The 21545-nt window shown below is 40.8% G+C and overlaps 3 protein-coding genes across 3 annotated transcripts; 1 reads left to right on the top strand and 2 right to left on the bottom strand.

Annotated features, from left to right (window-relative positions):
• Positions 1 to 1139: 1139 nt before the first annotated feature.
• On the bottom strand, positions 1140 to 10345 carry xiap (X-linked inhibitor of apoptosis). Its single transcript, XM_035411292.1, has 7 exons — positions 10194 to 10345; positions 4598 to 5381; positions 4133 to 4232; positions 3947 to 4025; positions 3544 to 3583; positions 3166 to 3351; positions 1140 to 2085 (listed from the first exon to the last, which is right to left on the bottom strand). The coding sequence occupies exons 2-7, from the start codon at positions 5340 to 5342 to the stop codon at positions 1892 to 1894; spliced, it is 1344 nt and encodes a 447-aa protein (XP_035267183.1). The 5' UTR covers positions 5343 to 5381; positions 10194 to 10345; the 3' UTR covers positions 1140 to 1891.
• Positions 10346 to 11437: 1092 nt separating this feature from the next.
• Positions 11438 to 12196, bottom strand: LOC118223204 (protein FAM243A-like). Its single transcript, XM_035409445.1, has one exon. The coding sequence runs from the start codon at positions 12194 to 12196 to the stop codon at positions 11438 to 11440; it is 759 nt and encodes a 252-aa protein (XP_035265336.1).
• A 5158-nt stretch (positions 12197 to 17354) lies between these two features.
• nxt2 (nuclear transport factor 2-like export factor 2) lies at positions 17355 to 21514 on the top strand. Its single transcript, XM_035407624.1, has 4 exons — positions 17355 to 17499; positions 17657 to 17743; positions 20138 to 20282; positions 21228 to 21514. Exons 1-4 carry the CDS (start codon positions 17485 to 17487, stop codon positions 21410 to 21412), a joined length of 432 nt encoding a protein of 143 aa, XP_035263515.1. The 5' UTR covers positions 17355 to 17484; the 3' UTR covers positions 21413 to 21514.
• Positions 21515 to 21545: the final 31 nt, after the last annotated feature.

Raw genomic sequence — 21545 nt, 5'->3', positions numbered from 1 at the left:
ACTTGATAGCATAGGCTATCATCCCCTCACATGTTCAGTCGATATTGTTTGCAGTTCAATTGACCAGACTCTGTTCATTCGTAGTCAGATGTAGATGATGTGTATTCCCAAGGGCAAAGGCCTTATTCACTTTAGGCACTCCCATACAAATATTGTAACAAAAAGTATGTAAGAGATAGGACTTCAGTGGTTTCCCTGACCCAAATTTTCCTAGCCAGGATCGCAGAGGGGCTGAAGCCTATCCCCCCTAGAGGCACGAATACACTCTGGACAGCTCGCCAGTCCATTGCGCACATTCACTCACAAGCTCATACCTACGGGAAATTTTGAGTCTCCAATTAGCCTAACCTGCATGTCTTTTGACTGTGCAAGGAAAATGGGCCACTTACTGTATATGAAACCCACACGGACAGAACATGCAAACGCCACCCATAAAGGCCTGTCGGGATTCAAACCTGGGCCCTTCTTGCTGTGACACAGCAGTGAGACATCTGTCCAGTACACCTCCATACTGCCTGAGTTGGATAGTAAGTGGTCAAAATATGGCTACGGCAGTGTACAAGTCTAGAAATCAATGCAACAGTTAAATATACTAGAGTGTGAGTGACTGCAAGACTAAAATGTGTTGTGTGTTTATGCAAAGCAGACTGCCTTACCACCCACCAGAGGGGAGCAATGTTATTCAGGTAGCAACCTTGAAAAATCGGACAATCTTTACGCATATTAGCAAGCCGTTTTTTCTGTAATGGTTTCTCAGTGGTAAAGGTAGCTGATTCGGTTACACAATTTTGTCCTTGGGAGATCTGAGAACTGAATGAATACCCATTTTAATTAACTAGAAGAAGAAAGTATTTACAAAGTATCCAGCCTGGTATGGCGTTGCAAAACACCACTTATCCACTCCAGTTTGATTGAATCCGTCCATCTGGAGGCAGCAACAGAACAAGCGGAAACAGCTGATGGCTGTTGATTTGAAAGCAGTGAGGTCACACATGCATAAGAACCTCACACAATAATGGCTCCCACAAACAGTAGTGCAGTTCCTGGCCACACACTTAAGACCGTGTTCCAGTCTACAGAAGGGAGCAGCTCGTCAGAAAGACAGGGTCCATACAAAAAACAACAACAAATGAGCTGTCAAAAGTTTATGTGACTCATTTATTTTTGCCTTAGTAAACAGATGTCCTCGTGCCAGAAAGCTGAGAAAATTGATCACTTTAAACCTTCACCTTCAACCATTAAAATCGATTGCTAAAATCTAAGTGAACTATGTAAAACTGTATATAGTTACCTTAAATTTAAAGCGATAATTAACACAAAGCAAAGGCCACATCTACAAAACCAATATGCACACAAAACAGCCACACAAGATGAATTTAACAGACAACAGTGTGATGTATAGTGTATGAATCAAAGTTAAATTTGAAATATATCAAAAATATTATTCAGCATTATGCTTGATTTGGACATAAATAAATACAGAAAGCATCTCACATAATTACACCTCATTTCTAATGTTATTTACAACATGGTCCAAAAAAATAATATGTTCCCTGTTACTAGTTCAATAGCAGCGTTCCAGTAAGATGCTGTAAAGCAAAATAGAGCGCATTAGAGTCATGGATACCTCGTATAAGTATGACAAGGGGGATATAGAAAGCATAATCCTGGTAGAGCTCTGTGCTGAAATCCTAATGACATATTTCAGAGATTTCAATGTTTGTTTATTTACAGTGATTCTGAGCTTGAAAAATTAATAGACCTTAATTATATTTCCTGATTCTCTTACACCATTAGTACCAAAACAAAGGTTTATACAAACTTGTTTGGAAAGCAATCTTAATTCAATGTCAGGCTCTCAGCCCCACAGCAGGGAACTGGGCGAGCGGGTTCAGGATATGTAGGTCTTTATTTTCTGAGTTATGGCACCACAGCAGATGGGGCACTTCTTGAGGGGCACAGAGCATCTCTCGCAGGTGACCAGATGTCCGCAGGGGATGAAGACAATGGCAATGTCCTTGTCCATGCACACCTTGCACTGTTTTTCCATCTGCAGCTTCCGTAACTTCTCCAGGGGGTCTTCATCTGACACACAGGAAACAGCAAGCAAACAGATGTCACTGACCGTTTACTTCAGGCATCGGTGGTTATCTGCTGACAAACCATTGACCTCACACACTGGCCTTGTAAATATGTGGCCAGGTGTTCAAGGTGTTGAATGTGGAAACAAGCCTCTTATAATTTAGTTGCAGGTTGTAATAAGAAAAGAAAAAAAACAAAGGGAACCTGAACACAGTGTTACAAAAATTCACCTCACTTTTCATACAATACACACTGACATTTAACAAAAAACTTTAAACATTCATGAACATATATAAATGCATAAATAAATATCAGGTAAATGGTATGCTCCATGTTCCCAAAGTAGAGCAAGTTTAACCAGTTTTGGATTGCTTATCTGAAGTATCCTTATTGTCCACTAGGGGGGATGTCAGATTAAAATTTGTTATGAAAAATATTTGTAAGACTTCAAGGCATATTTCACTTTTAGTGAAATTTTTATTTTATCTATTTTATTCTATCTATCAAAAGATTAATATAACAGTGTTTACAATAATTAACAAATATCAGTTTTCATATTGTGCCAGTACTTCTTTTCTTACACACGCCATAGAAAATAGTTTAAACTGAAAAGATTAAACATTTTTCTGAAGTAATATACACATGTACAACCTCTGGGGCCTAACATGTAAATGCATTTAAGTGTATTTTCTTGCTTTATAAGCCATTATAAAGCCAACAGCCATTATAAAGCCAAAAGGAATTCTCAAATATCCTTCACTGCACACAAAAACAGTCAAATCATATCAAAACCTGCACTAAAACTAAATTAATATAACTTTTTTTGCATTCTCATATTTATAACTACCCTAAAACTAATGTTAGATTGTTCTATATGCGTGACAAGCATGCCATTTTAAATAAAAGTTACAAATCTCCAACTGATTTTTAAGCATTTATTTGCCTCTAATCTACTAGCGGTCTTTGTGCAGGTCATTATAATCAACGTGAGAAGACAAGCACATGTGTGGAGCACATGACTGAACTGTCCCCGGGGCGCTCTCACACACTGGAATGAGAAAGAGGCACCGCGAGCAAACGTACCATCGTCCTGCTGCGACTGCTCCACATCGGTCTCCATGGCGAGCACGTCCTCCACCAGCACGTCCGCCACGGCGTAGCCCTCGCCCGTCCGGCGGATCTTCTCCAGGATGGTCATCTCCACCTTGGCGGGGTCCAGACCCATGTCCACCGCCCGCTGGGCGATCACCGACTGCATGACGTTGTGCTCTGAGTGGGGGGGGTGGGGGAGCCCTATTAGCCTACAACTGCTCTACAGAGAACCATCAGACTGCAGCACAGCCCATTTATATACAAACCAACGCAGGCACCAAAATCTGGGGCTTTGCATTTCAATTCAGGGATGAAGATTAATTGCAGTTATGCGTTTTTTGGATTTTCAATGAAGAAGAAAATATTCACCCGTTTCGTGTCGCGAAAACCCATTCTGGTGGGACACAGTCTGCAAAATAAAGGTTGTTCTTTAGTCACCTGAGAGGTCAGTCCACGACAATACATTTTACAATCACCTCCACATGTTTGAAACATAATTTCACTTCCATATTAACTTTTGTGAGAGTGGCAAAGCGTCTCTAAACTGGTGTAATACATTATGTTCATGGGAGATTTTGAAAATAAAACGAGCATAAAAATGTAATGAAATGAGTTTAATTGACAGTGCTCTTTTCATATTCTTAATGCATTGCATTAATGCGCGATGCATTTTGATGACATTAATAAAACATTAGGTGAGTAAGTGGTGGCTGGACTTTGGAAAGTGTTAAAAGGTTCGCTGTGGAAGTGGCAGGTGCGTGTGGATTGTTACCGGGGAGCCCCGTCGGGGGTTTCGCAGCTGGACACTGTTCACAAACTCCTGGCCTTTCTCCTCCACCACAAATCTGCATCTGTTTTACATTGACACAGAAGAGAGGTTAAGACACATAAGCCTTTCAGGTTTAAATGCGTGATGCATGTTGTATGCAGTAGTGGGTCCAGGGATATTGGCAGTTACCCTGGGTATTCCTTGGCATGCTCTTCCCAAGGGTCTTCCTCAGGCTGCCAGTCTTTCAGGCCCCCTCCACACTTGAAGCACCTCACACGGTCCGACACACCTGCAGCGACACAGAACAATCGCCTGTCACTCATTAAAGTCCCAGTGACCACGCCCACATTTCTCTTTTGCCTTCCCCGCAGCCATGCTCAAGTGCAGCTACGGCAGAAAGACATACGCCGCCCTGTTCAAAACCGAATTGTACCATTGTCGGCACAGTGAAAGAAGGAAGCCATTTTGATTCCTGGGTTACTTCTATTGATGTTAGTTATGTTTCAGCTCTTGTCTCAACTGCTCTCTCCAGCTTTGAGTGCAGTACACAACCCTGGCTGTTGAACTGCACTTGGCAGAACACCTAGTCCAAAACAAGTGTGCACACGCTCGCCTTCTCCTGACAACAACTAGGCTGTAACGTCGGCGGCCTACCCATGCTGTAGAAGCCCGCCCTGGCCAGCCTCTCGGGGTCCACGGGGTGCGACACACCGCTGAAGCTCTGGAGGCGGTCCTCGAAGCACTCCATGGAGGCTTCCCGCTCGGAGGGCTCGTTCCCCACGTCGTGGCCCAGGATGAAGAAGCAGTTGGGGAAGAGCCTCTCGTGTTCTGTCCAGGCCTCGTCGCCGGGCTCCCAGTCGGCCAGCATGCCCCCGCAACAGAAGCACTGGACACGGTCCCTCGCCCCCAGGTAGTACAGCCCGGCCTGGGCCAGCGCCCGCGGCTGCACGGGGGCCCCGGGGGGCCAGGCGGCGAAGCTGCGCAGGCGCGCGTCCTCGCTGCGCATGTGGGGCGCCAGCGGGTACGTGGACTCGTCCACCACCTCGCCCGTGCGCAGGCGGTACTCCATGTCCTCGGCCTCCTCGTCGTAGGCGGCGCCGTTGACCGGGGGGATGGGGCCGAGGCGGTGGGTGCAGCTCAGGTACTTGCAGGCGGGCGAGGCCTGCTGGTGCCGCTCGGCGGGCACATCCTCGGTGCGCCAGTTCTCCACTGTCTGCCGGCAGCTGAAGCAGCGCACGCGGTCCGCGTCGCCCGTGAAGTAGAACCCCGCCCTCGCCAGCCTCTCCGCCGACACCTGCTGGGGGAAGTCGCGGAAGGATCGCAGCCGGGCGTCCATCCCGGACCAGTCTGCACAGTGGTCCGACTCCAGGTCGCTGTAGTGCTCAGAACTAGCCATCATAAGACAAGGAGAATGACAAGGACCAAGTAGATTTCAGGCCTGAAATGCAAGAAAGACAAAGACATAGAAAATGTCTTGTTATGTCACAAACAGAAAAAATAAATAAATGACCACAGTACACATTTCATGTATGAACGCAATGGAACCTGTAGTGTATATACTTATAAGGGCAAGACAATTTAACCTTCTGATTGGTATACAAAACAGCCATCGTGTCATATCCATACAGAAGTAAACTGCTAAAGGGGGTTTCATTTCAAATTCTGAGAAGAGGAATAATGGAGACATGTCAGAACTTTTAATTTACCAGCATTATAATATTTGGTCGAAATGGCCACGACAGCCCTTAAAGTTTCAACAGCACAGCAGGCCACCTGCGCACTCTCGCCGATCATGATTTGGGGCTACTGTTCCTTTAAGAGTCATTCCAAATTGCAGTCACATGTAAGCCGCGCCTGCAGCATGTGATGGGCGGAGAGAACATTCCGATCTCTGCTCCGGATTGGCTGTCATTTCAGCTCGGCAGAGGCAAACAATGGACGGCCGTTCTTTTCATCTCGGGTGGGTTACCGTCAAAGCAAGACCCCTGCTACACAAAGCGGAATGGAGCCGATTCTTTCAACTTGGCATTTGAAAGCTCGGGTCTCTTAATTGCTGATCGCGGTCTCTTTTCACATAAGCTTTTCCCGTCGATCCGCACATACTCAGCGTATTTGCGAAAGGGGAGCGAGAGGGTGTTACATAATTCCTGCTCGTGATGCAAGCAAAGAGGATTGGCCATGCTGCTGTACACAAAAGACTGGGAAGACTAGGATGTAGGTGTTGGCTCCGTTGCGAGTATGCGCTCCGCTGTTTAGCAGCCAGTCGAAACACCTTTACACACACACCAGCCCTTTGACACAACATAAAGGGTGCGGGTGATCAGCTAACCCATTCACTGCCCACAGTGTTGGCTAACTCTTGCACAAATTCATTCACCACAGAAAAAGAATAATCTCTTTGGCGTTAGGGGGGAAGGAGGTTAATAATTATATATTTCACACTTGTTTCAACTCTAATAAATACACGTTTAGCATTCTTAATGTGTCTATTAAATGTCTAAATTTAAATGACAATTATTTTGCATTAGCCTTTGTATCAGTCACCAGTAAATACAGTGTACATAATCTCAGGAACCTCTAAAATCCTGCCAAATGGGAAAATATTGCTTTGGGAGGTGGGGGTACTTCTGCACCCAAAACACCACGTGGAGGACAACAGAAACCACTTTACTTTCTATTACCATCAAAGGCCTTCAAGGACAGGATTAAGTTAGGCCTCGTTGGAAGGTCAAGGGCATGGATTGCGCAATGACGACACACAGTCAAAGGCTCCTAAACTCTGCAGCACAGGGTGCATACAGCGAGCACATTTATGTAGGTATCGTATACACGTGCAATTTCATTTTCAATTTCAACTACTACCACCCACAAAACAGAAAAAAAATTCCCCAAATTTCAAGGTGGTTATGAATCAAGTGACCACACAGAAAGAAAGAAAAAATCTTCTTGAATTTACAGAGAATTCAATGTAAGGGCTTCGTTTTCAGGAAACCCAGTTTTCACAGAGCATAGCCTAATTCAAGGTTAGTGGTGGTTCCCCACAGTGGAAAGGTTAGTGGTGGTTCCCCACAGTGGAAAAGGGAATGCAGTGCGTAATTCCCCTCACACCACTGCAGTTTCCTTTTCCCCTGGTCTCTCACCCACAGTTCGGTGAGGAGTAACCATGTGCCAGCGGGGCTGCCGACCCACGGCTGAGTGTGGCTTCACCTGGCAACTCAAACAAAAGGATACTGGACACTGGAGTGAGCCTGGTCCTGAAGGCAATGTAAATATTATGATTAAAGCAATATGGCTTGCTAGTCTATGGGAAACATAAAATATTGGCATCAAGTTAACGCAGCTTGCATAACAAGCATATCCACTTATTTTAGCTTATGTTGCAATAAATAGCTATTAAGCATTGAATTCAAAAGTATGAATATTTACATATATCCTTTTCTCATTTTTTTTGGTAGTCTGAATCCATTTTTGAGGTAGTGTGTAAAAATCCTTACGTGACAGGATCAACTGCACCCATTTTCAGGAAGCTTTCCAGCCATCAAACTTATGTAAATGTATTTAAAATACCTCTGCTTCATTTTCTGGTCATTTCACAGCTGCCGTTCTTTCCAGAAAACAAGTCTGACATGTGGCCAGCTAATGCTGTTTGTCATTCAAGAAGATCAATGAAATTGATTTCCTTACAACAATCTCCTTGGAATCAACAATCCAAGTATATTATTACCTAAAAATGGCACCCTCAAGTGGACTATGACACTTCTGTTGGTATCCTCCAGCAGGGCACCGTTGGTTAAACAGAAAAATGGCATAACCACAAATTTGATGTACATATTTCAGAATCTCCCAAGCGTACCAATATATCTTTGGTTTGTACATTACTACTAGTAGACTCTGAAATATGGAAATATGTATAATATATCAATTCATATGGTTTTTCTTTTAACCAATCAAACTTGGCCAAGGGAGTAGGGTGGAAAAGAACATAAAGTCAAATGAAAATCTAACTCCCATATTTAGGAAGGGGATATCAAGCCTTTGTGCGCTGGAACATCCACTTGTGACTGGAGGGAATATTATAAAACTTGGTCCCTTGCACAAGGATAAAACTTTAATTTCCAGGCTTCAGACCCACAGGCTTATGGGTAGAATGGCTATTCCCTGACAACTCAACTGTAGTTGAGTATACATTACACTACATTTTGGTGTTTGATTGCAGTTGAATTGAACCGTAATTGCTGGTAGGATATGAATGGATGAAGACTTAGAAACTGAACATGCACGACCACTGAAATACATCAGTGCTGATGAATGAAATGGAACCGACCACAAAAATTCCCTGTTAGAAAAGGCAAGTGTAGCAGACTTTCTGAGGAAGGTTTCATTAAGCATAAAAAAACACAGTTCACATTGTTCAGTTTCCTTATACAGTTTGAAATGTAATCAATATGGGAATATAAACTCAATTCCACAGTTGTCTGATACTGAACCCAGTCAACATGCATTTGAAACTAAAGAAAATTAACATGGCACTTTTTAATATTTTGGGTATACTGATTATAAGAGGGTATTCACACATTTACCTACATTTCAACACAGCTTACAGTGCAACAACAGCCACTACTTATAAACTTATAACATAGGCTACATGGTACTCAACCACCCACTTTTAATAGGCTATACAGCAGCCAGAACAGCTGTCTTAGATTAAGTTTCAATCGCAGGAGGCAACTTTAATTCAAATGAAATGAGAGGCAATTTAATGAGTTTGTACCTCAAATTTACTAGACAACTCCAAGGTCACAAATAAACCAAAATAAACAGTAAATTCAGCTCACTGTACAAAGTAGCTCAAAAATGTTAACGTAGTGCCCAGAGACATGAAATGACAGCATGCGGAGGAAAAATGATGCAGTTTAATACGTATTTTTATACGGTCTCTGTTTAATACACCATCTTACTTCACCACCACTCCCCTATGATTAATGCATATTTGAAAAATGTGACAAACACGTGAGATATGTCACGTTAGATAGCGCTACTCTACTGTCAGAAACACGAGATTTCAACAGAAGTCAATGAGGTCGTACAACGCAAGACAATTTTTAGGGGAAAGGCTCAGTGCTGTCTAGTGGAATGATTAGACGAATGTGAACATGATTAGATAGGACGATGTAACTTCCATAGAATTATGGCAGCGGTGAACACTCAAGAAAGTTAAAGACAATGTGAAGAATGCCTAGGACGATGTAACTTCCATAGAATTATGGCAGCGGTGAACACTCAAGAAAGTTAAAGACAATGTGAAGAATGCCTAGGACGATGTAACTTCCATAGAATTATGGCAGCGGTGAACACTCAAGGAAGTTAAAGACAATGTGAAGAATGCCTAGGACGATGTAACTTCCATAGAATTATGGCAGCGGTGAACACTCAAGGAAGTTAAAGACAATGTGAAGAATGCCTATGTCAATGCAACTGCGGCCATTCCTGCCCGGTGAAAGCATGATTGGAATTAAAACATTTTATACAGTAGTTTACGTAGCTAGTCTTAATGTCGACACCTTTCACAGCACGATGCATTATAAGCAGCCTTCATTCTTACGAAGGTATACTCGGGTGTCACTTTCTGGTCAGTGAACACTGCGACTTCTGAAGATAAAGGTGTAGGTACAACTTATAGGCGTAGCTGGGCCTGAAATGCATTCATGCAGAGATATTTTATTCGCGACGGAGCGTTTGACGGTTAGCATTTGCTAGATTAGGTACAGGCTAACTTCTACGGGTGTTACGTTGATTTTGCCTTTCGCGTGTAATCTGAAAGCGTTCTTGCAAAGAAAATTCTAGCTAAACTAGCATACATTTTGGATTGTTAAAAACGCAACTCCAAGAAGGCAGGAATGCACGACAACACACCGATGGCAAATACTGGTTACACATAATGGTAGCTAAAACAAACTGACTGACAGCTCAGGAGATCACGAACCCGAAACATTAACTATCTATATAGGTCGCAGGAAAACGCTACAATGAGGATACAATATAGCAAGCAGTATTGCGTAACGCATAAACTAAAGTTGTAGCTCACACTAGCTACTCATTCTCGCTTTACAACTAATTATCCAACAGAGCAACTAGCCAGCCAACAACGTGTTCAGTTCAGTTTCGTTTAGACTGCGTTGTGGCGACAAAGCAATGTCACTGAAAATACAACCATAACGAACGTTCCTATGTCACTAATTTGGTTACATACCTTCAACAGCTTGTACACACAATTGCTTTGCGTCCTTGCTTCGGGTTTGGTGACAGTGTAATAACACATAGGCCGCGACAAAAAGTCAGTCGTAGTACAAGATATAAAGCAGTGGGTGGAGCGGACAGGGAAGTGACGCAGGTATCGTTGATTCCCATTACGGAACCGCTGTGGTTACCATTCTTAAAATAGGGGGAATACCTTACACGCGTGCTGTCATTTTACTTGAATTAAAGTTGAAACTTAATCAAAAATCGATACCTGATCTAAGATGCCGCTATTCTTGTTATATGGTAAGGCCGTAAATGTTTCCTAAAAGTTGTACAGAAAAATTAAAACGAGACTGTACACAGCACTAGATTTGGATTGTCCTATAGCCTATATATCCAGCAACAATGGTACCGACGTTAATTAACCCTCAACTTTATTCAACAATTGCTTTGAGAATGACCGTGTCATATTTTTTGACTGGTTTTGTTACCTAGTTTTAACAAAAAGATGGAATCAGTGAGATATTGACACAATCTGGTGTATGCTCAATTCATGTGTGAGGTTATGGTTTTTGGACAAACAGCTTGACAGACAGTGCCGATTTTGGCCCAGATCCAGCCCGGGGGTAATTTGCTATCTGGGTTACATGTTTAAATTACTCTACACACTTTCTGGACCATATCATCTTCTTTGGACCTCTTCATTATTAATTTGAACCCCATCCTCATCCCTCCCTATTCCCTGCCATGCCTCCCGAGCCACAAATGTTGTCCTGCATCGCCTTGCTTTGGATAGTTATTCAATGGGGCTCAATCTTTCCCCTCCCTGTAGAGGGCCCAAAACCTTTCCAAAACATGTCATAAAACTAACTTTCACAAAGCAATTTAAATCAGATGTCATAAATGAACTTTTACTGGATCTGGCAGAGGCTTTTAAGCCATCCTTTACGGACAGTACTGTTTTCAAGATGATGTGTGTCTAGCTACCTTCATTTGTTGCTCCTTTAAAATCTGGATGAAAGAGTACATGCTTCTATAGCTGTAGGCAAATGACCAAGCTTTACAAAAACTTGTACCAAAATGCAGAAGTAATAAATTGCTGTAATTGCAAAATTGTGTCAGCTTATTGTTACATGAACAAGTCTAACAATCTATATAAATAAATACATTTCTGCTTGTATTCCTTCAAATAAATAGTTTAATGGGTTCATTGCACCATGAGGCAAATAAAATTAATGTTTTTCATTGCTGACATTATACGTTTTCTTTCAGGTAATAGTCTTCAGTCTTCCGCACTCTGGACACTGCGTCTTTCCATTTCCTCTTTGTCACGCTTTTCAATGAATCCTCTATCAGGTCTATGTAGAATATGTGTTTGTGAAACGTGCCTCTGTTATGCACTTCTTCACTATACCTCTCCCTGTTGTTGGAAATGAACCATTTGACTGTCCACCAGGCATTGGTGAGTGGGCTGAGATGTGCACATTGGACTGGGAGCTGTAGAAGCTCATGGCCATAGTCCTGAGCAACATCTGAGCGGCACACCATGGATAGCAGCTCGGTGGGTGATGAGGGTTGGTGGTGGAAAGCACTGGAAGCATTAGAGTCACTGCAGTCAGATGCCTTCCAGCTTTGTGCATTGGTCACGATCAAGCATTTCCCATAGCTGTCTCTCAGGTTGGAACATAGCTCATGAAAATTGTCTCCAGAAGGCTGGTATTTTATCTGCTCCTCGTGGAAAAATAGCTTGTAATTCCATGGAACCCATCCTCGAGCACCTCCTGCATGTATGATTGTCCATGATGGTCTGTGTCTTTGAGCATCTACCATTGAAGAAATATCTCCTGTAATTAGGCCTTCAGGAATTTTTGTTTCTCCTAGGTCAACTCGATAGAACCCTTCTTTCTGTAATTTCCGGATCTCCTTGATGTAGTATGTGTATTCACTGCCATTTTTAATTCTTCTGTGTGTTATTAGTTTCAGAAAATGTCTCAGCTTCAATGGTATGTTCATAATGATATTTCATATTGGTATGTTGTAGGTATGTTTTTTTAAGACTGGTGAAAATGACAAAAGAATGCTCTTATATTGACTTACTTTATTAAATGTAGTCCTATGACCTTACAATCAATGTAGTGACATCATAAGTGATTCTGGTACTCACATAGATGGCATAGAACATGATGTGTATGGTTCCTCATTCAATGTTGAATGTGCACTTATTTTTAAAACGTTTTGCATTAAATGTTCACCATATTGATTCATTTGTTTGTACGTCAGGATAACTTTATAGCTCCTCATAAGAAATAAAAGATTATTGTACTTCATTCAGTGTTAAAAAAATTGTTTCAAAAATTCTTTAAGTGTTGACCATTGTGACTAATCTGCTTGGTTTCTGCTGTACCTCAGTAGCATAGCAATAGCAATTTCAAGATGAACTCATCAACACTGATTTACTTTATCATCACCTTGTCAAATCATATTATTACCTGCACTATCTGAAGCATTTAAGATAACTCTTAATACACACTATAATTGTAATATCTCTTATCATATTACATATGACTTTTTTAATGTATGGATATTGATTATCATATCTGTGTAGCTGAAATTTAAACATGACATGCTCTGGCTGCTGGGAAATTTTAAAAAATGGGAAATGTTCAAACATTCCACTAACAGATACATACATGTTAAGCATTTCCCCTTTGGTACTCAAAGCCTCTCTCACTTCCTAAAATCGCCCCCATGGGTACTTCCTCTGTGGGTTGAAAGCATACGTGTTTAGGGTTGTATAACCCACATCAACAGTACAGGTTTTCGGTAGAGGTTCATATAATATAATTCCCAGTTCCTATTCCGGTTTCGCTGAATCTATAAAAAGTGTTTTTTTTTAAATCAATGCTCTTCATTCTGAGAACTCAAAATAAATCTATACTTGCAAAATTTTATAATTTTCATAAATTTGCAAAGAAATTTACCGAAATAATTACTGCTTTTTAAAATGTTAATCCTGACATACGAATATCTTGCATCTGTCTGGCAAAATTAAGTAATTTTCTCTTAAAAGATTGTGTCAAATCTAAAGCTTGTATTTTCATTACATTACTTTTTCACTTTTCTGCAATGGCTTGCAAAAGTGGAAATAAACGCTATTGTTACACTCATAAATATTAGTGTAATATCACCAAGAAGACAAAGAAAGTCTATTTGTAATTAATATGTGTAAAGTTCGCTGAACAAACCAACTAGTAAACAGAAAATAAAAACCACAACTAAGCTTATCCTTCCACAGCTATAACTATTTGCCCCCTTCCTGATTTCTTCTATTATTTCATATTTGTCACACTGGATGGTTTTAGACAAAATATAATATTAGACACAGGGAAACTGAGTTAACACAAAACCCTTTAAAAAAATCATGTCATTAATTTAATGAAAATAGTTATGGAACACACATATCAACAATGTGTTACTCAATTATTTACTCAATCAACCAATTAACCAAATTTTTATCAATAATTAGATTCAGCTGGTTGAACCCAGCAAGACTTTATTGCAGCTTGCCGTTTTAAATCTAAACTCACTCATATTGAACCTTACCATCAGATTGAAGTAGTCACCACAAAGTTTCTACAAGCACACTATGCCACAATCAAAAGAAATTCCAGAAGAGAAGAGAAAAAAGTTGTTGAAATATATATTTGTAAAGGGTTAGCTATTTATAAGGCTCCGGGACTCTGCCAAACCAAAGTGAAAACCATTTTCTCTAAATGGGGAACACTGGGAATTGTGGTGAAACGTCCCAGGTGTGGCTGGCCTGCCAAAATTTCTCCAAGGGTGCAGCAACGACTCATCCAGAAGGCCACAAAAGATCCCAGAAGACCATCCAAAGAACTGCAGACCTCTCTAGCCGCAGCTAAGGTCAGTGTTCATGACTCAACCATAAGAAAGAAACAAAATTATGAATGGCAAAAATGGGATTCATGGAACAGTAGTGAGGTGAAAACCACTGCTAAACAAGAATGCTCAATGCTCATCTCACATTCCTAAAAAAAAAGCACCCGATGTTCTTGGAATGATGTACAGCACTTCACTGTAAGGACATCATACCTACAGCCAAACATGGTGGTGGTAGTGTGGTAGTGTGGGGATGCTTTGCTGCCTCAGGACCTGGACAGCATGCTATTACTGAAGGAACCATGAATTTTGCTCTGTACCAGAAAATTCTTAAGAAGACTGACCGGTCATCTGTCAGTGAGCTAAATTCCACCACAGCGATGTGAAAGACTGAGAACAGATTATGGGAAGCATTTAGTTGCAGTTGTTTCTGCTAAAGGTGGTGGAACTAGTTATTCAGTTTAAGGGGGTCCTTACTTTTTTACATGGGTGTTATGGGTGTTTGATAACTTTTTTCATCAAATAATAATATTAATTAGAAGCAGCATTCTGGATGAGCTGCAGAGGTCTGATGGGGTACGGAATAGTCTGTATGCCTAACATATTGCCATGTTGTTCTCAGATAGTGACTGTTTGTTGTCGATTACATCTCAAGGGTTCTTGGCACATGAAGAGGCTAACACTGTGGCTTTATCCAGGGTAATCAAAAGGCCGGGGAAAAGCGGGGGAAGGTGTATATCATCTCCTTTTTTAGCTAAGGTGAGCTTCAGACAATGATTTGCGGTCCAGCTAGAGGTTTCTTGCAGGTAAACTGAGGTGTGCTTAGGCCAGTGCATTGGCAGTAGGACAGAGAACACCAAAGAACTGAAGACTACAGGCACTCCTCACTGATGGCAAGGAGGCCTACCTCTCTTGAGTAGGCAGCCCTGAAGGTAGACAGGTGAGGGTTTAGAAGGTCATTTGGAATGTGAAAAGTATGGATTGGGTGAAAACAGCACATTCAGGCAGAAAGACAAGAAGAGATATCAGGTGATAGTTTTGAAGCAGAGTGGGTTTTTGGACTAGGATCATCTTAAATCTCACAAAAGGTTTATTGATCAACATAATTTTGTCCATTTACTAATCACTCATTTTATGTCATATTTTATCCATATGACATAAAATATTTCCTTTGGCCCCGGCACCTATATCATCCAAGGCATCTTCCATAAACCAAATAAGTGCGGCCTACATATATTCACAATGGTAATGAACTTTCCAGTTCCAGCAGACAAAACTTTCCAGTTTGGGGCGCCAGGAAGGGATGTGGGATGCTGCCCTCTAGTGGATAGCGTCGGCCCTATACACAGCCAGTGTGGCAGCTGAAGTTTGTTTTAATTAGCTCAGCCCCTACCCATTGCCTAAACATTGGGCCTCATGAAAACGTCCTACTCCAAGTCCTAAGGCTGTTTTCTGGTGAAACTGCTGAGAGTTGGAGATTGGGATTTTTCTTGGTGAACTTTCTGACTTTGTTTGGACTGTGGCAGTTTTGGTGTGCTTTCTATTTGATGAATAGTTTGGCTATTAGTGTTCTGGGCCTAATAAACAGCAATCAGCCGATTATCTTTTTGTGTACCTGTCTATTCACCACATGATGCTACAGCCACCCCCAATCCTGCATCACAAGCATATTTTTTTCTGTGCTACAATATTATGATTTTTATACTAAAAGGGATTTTCCATGTGCAACAATGTCTTATAGGGTAAAATGCACAATAGTACAGGATGCATACATTAGTGCACAAAATGCAGCACCACAGAGCTCTATACTATGAGGTTACTTGCTAGTTTTCCCTCCAAAATATGCTGTGATAGGTGAAACTATTGATTTGCTTAAATTTGGTTTTAATTTTTGACCAGCCATAGTGTACAACATGATCCACAAAAAGGGCTTTGATGTCATTTGATACATGAGAGCTCTTTTCATACTTTGATGGCCATGCACACCTTCCTCATTTCATGTGCAAATATCTTATTTTCACATGCAAACTTATTCTCACAGGTTCCATTATGTTTGCCTTAGCAAGGACTTCCCCTATGTCTCCTTTCATACACGATTTGGCACTGAGCAGAATTTTGTGCCATTGTATTTGCAAGTACACCAAAATGATTAGCAGAACTGCAACAAATTATTCAGCTGAAAACAATGTGTAAACAAAATATTATGAGTTGAATCGTGTATTCACAACAATGCTTTTGACATTGCATTAGTGTGCTAAGAGTAAAAAATCATGTGAATAAGTTTGGGAATTAGAATTTTGTGTTGTCATTTTGTTTATATTTTCAATCAGCTTAAGCTGAGGTAGCAATCTCTAGACCTGATTTTAAAAAACGTCTTAGGGGTGCAAATCAATGACCTGCTTTATCACAATCCCTCTTCCTGTTACAAGATGTTATAGTTCTCTGATTCTACAGTATCTTTAAACCCACTATCATAATTTGGCAAAAGCTGTACAACCTATTGAGAAAGAACGCCCCCTACAGAAATGACACAATAAATCATAAGCAAGCACTGATTGGAAAACACAAAAAGGAGGGCAGAACAAAATTTATGGAGAAAATAATTAATACTGGGGTCATCTCTGTAGGCATCTCACACTTGGTTAACCTTTGTAGCTGAGACACCAACTTGTTCCCCATGACATCGTCTTTCCAACAGTACAAAACATGATTACACTGTATTATGAAGAACCTGGGTTTTACATAATGCTGATCCAATCGGATGTTTTGCAACTCAGCACTGTCTCTTTATCACACTTGCGGACTCCCTGTCAGCACAGTAAGCACTCTGTTTTCTTTTGGAAGTCTGACAAGGAGCACACTTCTGTAAACTGCCTTACACTACTTTTGGAGCAATTGCAATACTAATGCTATAGTTTGGAAGGGCCAACAGTATTTTACCCTCTCAGTGACCTCAAACATTTTAAAGAAGACAAGACGGTGTTTTTTTTTTTCTTTTCTTGGTAAAACATTTTTTAAACAAATTCATTAATCAATTTTAAGTTTTATCATCGTCTGATTTAGTATTACATGGTAGTCAGGATATATGAAAAAAAAGAAAACTTGGCAGGACTGTAAATTATCAAGCACGACGGGATAAGTGTATGCAGCTTACCCAACGTCCTCAAGATAAGCAGCGTGTTGGATGCTTAAAGCCATAGACATAAATGCATGTCTATGCTTAAAGCTAACGCATATCGTTGGGTGGCTATATCGGAACGGTTCTTTTTTGAGATGTTTCAGTGGGAACTTTATTGTAGGGGGACTATTGCGCATGCTGCGAGTGTTTCTGGGATCAGTAAAGCCAATTCTGAACTAAGGAATCGTTCGCTCAGTAATCATCATTATCGATTAACGAATAGATGGCTTCAACAGTTGTACGTTGTTTGAACATTTTTATCTTTTTTTTTTGTCGGCGCTTAAAGTTAGCTTGCTTGCTAGGTGCTAGCTGAATGACTTCTTAAGTTACATTGTATACTGTTTGCTAAAGCTAGCTGTGAATGACACATTGTTCCATTTCATTTTCATCCACAGGACTTCAGAACTCATGTTGACCAGTCCTGCAGGTACTCTGAAGAATTCGTCAATATTTACTACGATTGTATGGATAAGAAAAGGAGGGTAAGTGGTAGTGAATTCGCCTTTTTGTAGCCTTGATCCGGAGCTCTCAAACTCGCTGCTGGGTACCTGGCTTGTTTGCTTGTTTCTGTTCCAAAGGTTGATTCTTCTGCAGTTTAGATATAAAGTTGAAGTACTATTTACCCGATTGAGGCCACATTATGTAAATAAATATTCATACCATGAAGAATACATGTTTATATTCACATCCAAGGACTGTCAGATCAAATGATTTCGTTTTTTTTATAATGTGCTATGCTGTATTTGACAAATGATTCTATAGAAGGGCTACTGCTTTTTATCGACTAAGTAATATACTGTCAAGTGAAGTTTGTGGGATCCTAATAAACCATAAGCTATGTGGAAAATTAAGAGTTAATGACAAAGCAACTGCCTTTTGGCCAAAGCAGCATTATTTTAAAATACACTCACCAGCCACTTTATTAGGTACACCTATCGAGTACTGAGAAGGACCCCCTTTTTGTTCCAGAACAGCCTGAACTCTTTGCAGTATAGATTCAACAAGGTGCCAGAAACATCCTTTAGGAATTTTTGTCCATGCTGACTTGAGCATTATGTAATCTTTGCAGATTTTTGGTCACAAATTTATGCCATGAACCTCCTATTCCACCTCACCCCAAAGGATTGAGGTCTGTGTACTGTGTGGGCCATTGGAGTAAACTGAAGTCACTGTCATGTTCGTAGAACTAGATTCAGATGTGTGCTTTGTGACATGGCACATTATCCATTTTGAAGTATCCATTTGAAAAAGGGTAGACTGTGGCCATAAAGAGATGCACATGGGCAGCAACAATGCTTTGGTATGATGTGTCATTCAAGTGATGCTCAGTTGGTCTTAAGAAGCCTAATGTGCTAAGAAAACATCCCCACACCATTACACTGCCATCTCCAGCCTGCACCATTGACATGGATTCACGCTGTTTACACCAAATTCTGACCCTACTATCTGCGTGTCGAAGCAGAAATCGAATTTCGTCAGATCAGGCGACGTGTTTTCAATCTTCATTCGGCCAGTTTGGTAATCACATGCCCGCTGTAGCCTTATCTTCCTGTTCTCAGCTGACAGAAGGGTAACCCGGCACAGTATTCTTCTGCTGTAGCCCATCCTTTTCAAGGTTTGACTTGTCGTTCAGAGATTCCCTTCTGCTCACCACGGATGTAAAAAAAAAAAGTTATTTGAGCATTTGCAGCTTTTCTCTTAGCTTGAACAAGTGTGCCCATCCTCCCCTGACCTCTCACATAAACAAGGTGTTTTCGGCTGCACAACTGCCACTCACAGGATGTTTTTTGTTTATCACACCATTTTCTGTAAACACTAGAGACTAGTGTATAAAAATACTAGGAGGGCAGCTGTTTCTGAGATGCTGGAACAAGCGGCCAAAAAATTGGCTTTGCTTTTTTAAATTCACTTCTTGGTCTTGTTGAGAGACATTGCTCCCTAGCACCATTGCAGTTGGCTCCAGAATAGCTCTTTCATCTACCCGTTTCAGGGTATGTCAATGGTACCTATACGGTCAAAATACAAAGTCAATCATTCAATCCCACCAGAACATGTAGTTGCAATAGGTATTTTTTTCCTCATGTGCTAATTTGGTAAGTTAATGTATCGGAGACGGAGTGTAGCACAGTGGGTAAGGAACTGGGCTTGTAACCGAAAGGTCGTAGGTTCGATTCCCAGGTAGGACACTGCCGTTGTACCCTTGAGCAAGGTACTTAACCGAAATTGCTTCAGTATATATCCAGCTGTATAAATGGATACAATGTAAAAATAAAAAAAAAATAAAAAAATGCTATGTAAAAGTTGTGTAAGTCGCTCTGGATAAGAGCGTCTGCTAAATGCCTGTAATGTAATCATTTGGACAGTACCTTAATATTTTGTGGGTAAATCGGTTTGTGTTATTTGCAGTGTCACTGCATGTCATGAACGACCTGGACCGGGCCCAGACTTAATTACCATATAAGGGTCCCTCCTTTTCCCTTCCTCTGCTCCAATTTGTACAACATGGCGGGACACAAACTTTACTTTCATGGTTTCAAAACGCTTTTCACAAGCTGGTGGAAAGTCTTTTCTCTGCAGTCTATGTGCTGGAACCACCATGTCTGGCACCAACAATCATACCACGGTCAAAGTTACTTAGGTCATGCATCTTGCCCATTCTAATGTTTGGTTGAACAATAAACTTACACAACTTCTTCACCATGGCATGCTTTATATATTTAGTTGCAGCCAGCCACATGATTCGCTGTTTGGAGGAGCAGGCTATTTGCGTTAACAAGCTGGTGTACCTAATAAAGTGTTCGGTGGGTATAAGGTTAAGGGTAAAAAATGCTAGAATAACTAAGTTTGCTGTTTGAATTGTATGGATGCTTCTCTAGAACTTGACAAGGCTCTACCTGGACAAGGCTACACTAGTATGGAATGGCAACGCCATCTCTGGCCAAGATGCTCTCGGGGAATTCTTTGAATCCTTGCCGTCCAGCGAATTCCAGGTGCACACTCTTGATTGCCAGCCAGTACATGGTAAGAAAATGAAGCGCAAAAATGTATTTTACGTGTAAGATTTGAATGGGTGAATATCACCATATTCACCTTAAAGCTGAAAAAAATATTTTAAAAGAATAAAATAACTTTTTTGTAAAACTTTAAAATGAAACTGTAAATTGAACTTCCTATGCATAAGTGAGTTCACGGGCTATTTGGTATTGTTTTCAGTAGGTTCATATATTTTGAATGCTCAAATGGCTGTAACGGGCGAACCAGTGCAATGTATATTGCTGCTTGTGGACCTAAATTATGGAGACTTTGTATGTCAGAATATCAGCTTTTTATTTTCATTTTAACCACAATCTCAGCAACTTGATAGTGAAGCCGACAATGTTAATTTAAATGTGAATCACTCCATAAGTATTGTACTCTAATTATTTTTTTATGGAAAATAATTAACTTAAACCAGTCTTAATGTGATTTCCTACTTTGAACAAGCCATGGGATGCACACTCAAAACTCACCCCAAGCATTATCTAGCCCCTCTTTGCTGGTACATCGTTTTAGAACCCAATTCTTGATTTGCTTTGGAGCACAATTTTGGAACTAAAATGCGCTTATCTCGAGTCTGAAAGGTCTGTTTGAACATTGCCGTGTGAAACCTGCCGAGAAGGCTGGTCCAAAAAGGTAGTTACCTGGAGTAATTGCATGTTCTTCAAAATGCACCAAGAACCATTTTGTGATGGAAGTGAATCCAAGGAAATTTGATTGGATGCATCAAGCCATATACATCAGCTTTATAGGCAACATTTTGTTTGGCTGTTTCCAGACGTTTCCAAAAATGTATTGCGTTTTTATTAGGTCTAACCTACAGGTTATTAAATAGGTAAGGTTATGAATTCTTTTTCCAGAGGATATTGGTTTGCCTTAGATAGTCTAAAAGTTAAACCTTGTGATTAATTAGTCTTTCCTACATTTCAGAACAAGCGACACAAGGCCAGACCACCCTGCTGGTTGTTACTGCTGGCTCAGTAAAATTTGATGGAAACAAACAACGCTACTTCAACCAGAACTTCCTGCTTACAGCCCAGGCCTCCCCCTCCAGCGACCAACCTGTGTGGAAGATAGCAAGTGACTGTTTCCGATTCCAAGACTGGGCCAACTGAAGATAGAATTTTTTATTTTTTCTTTTCTTGAAAACTACCTTTTAAATTTGTATGACGATTGTAGAACCACTGTAAATAAATATTTGTGAGTTTCTTTGCAAATGGTGGAATTGTCCATAGATGCTTTTGACAG

Source organism: Anguilla anguilla, chromosome 3 (assembly GCF_013347855.1).
Source record: "Anguilla anguilla isolate fAngAng1 chromosome 3, fAngAng1.pri, whole genome shotgun sequence".
NCBI classification, from domain to species: Eukaryota; Metazoa; Chordata; class Actinopteri; order Anguilliformes; family Anguillidae; genus Anguilla; species Anguilla anguilla.
The sequence above is the reverse complement of the archived record's forward strand: the minus strand, read 5'-3'. Positions and strand labels throughout refer to the sequence as shown.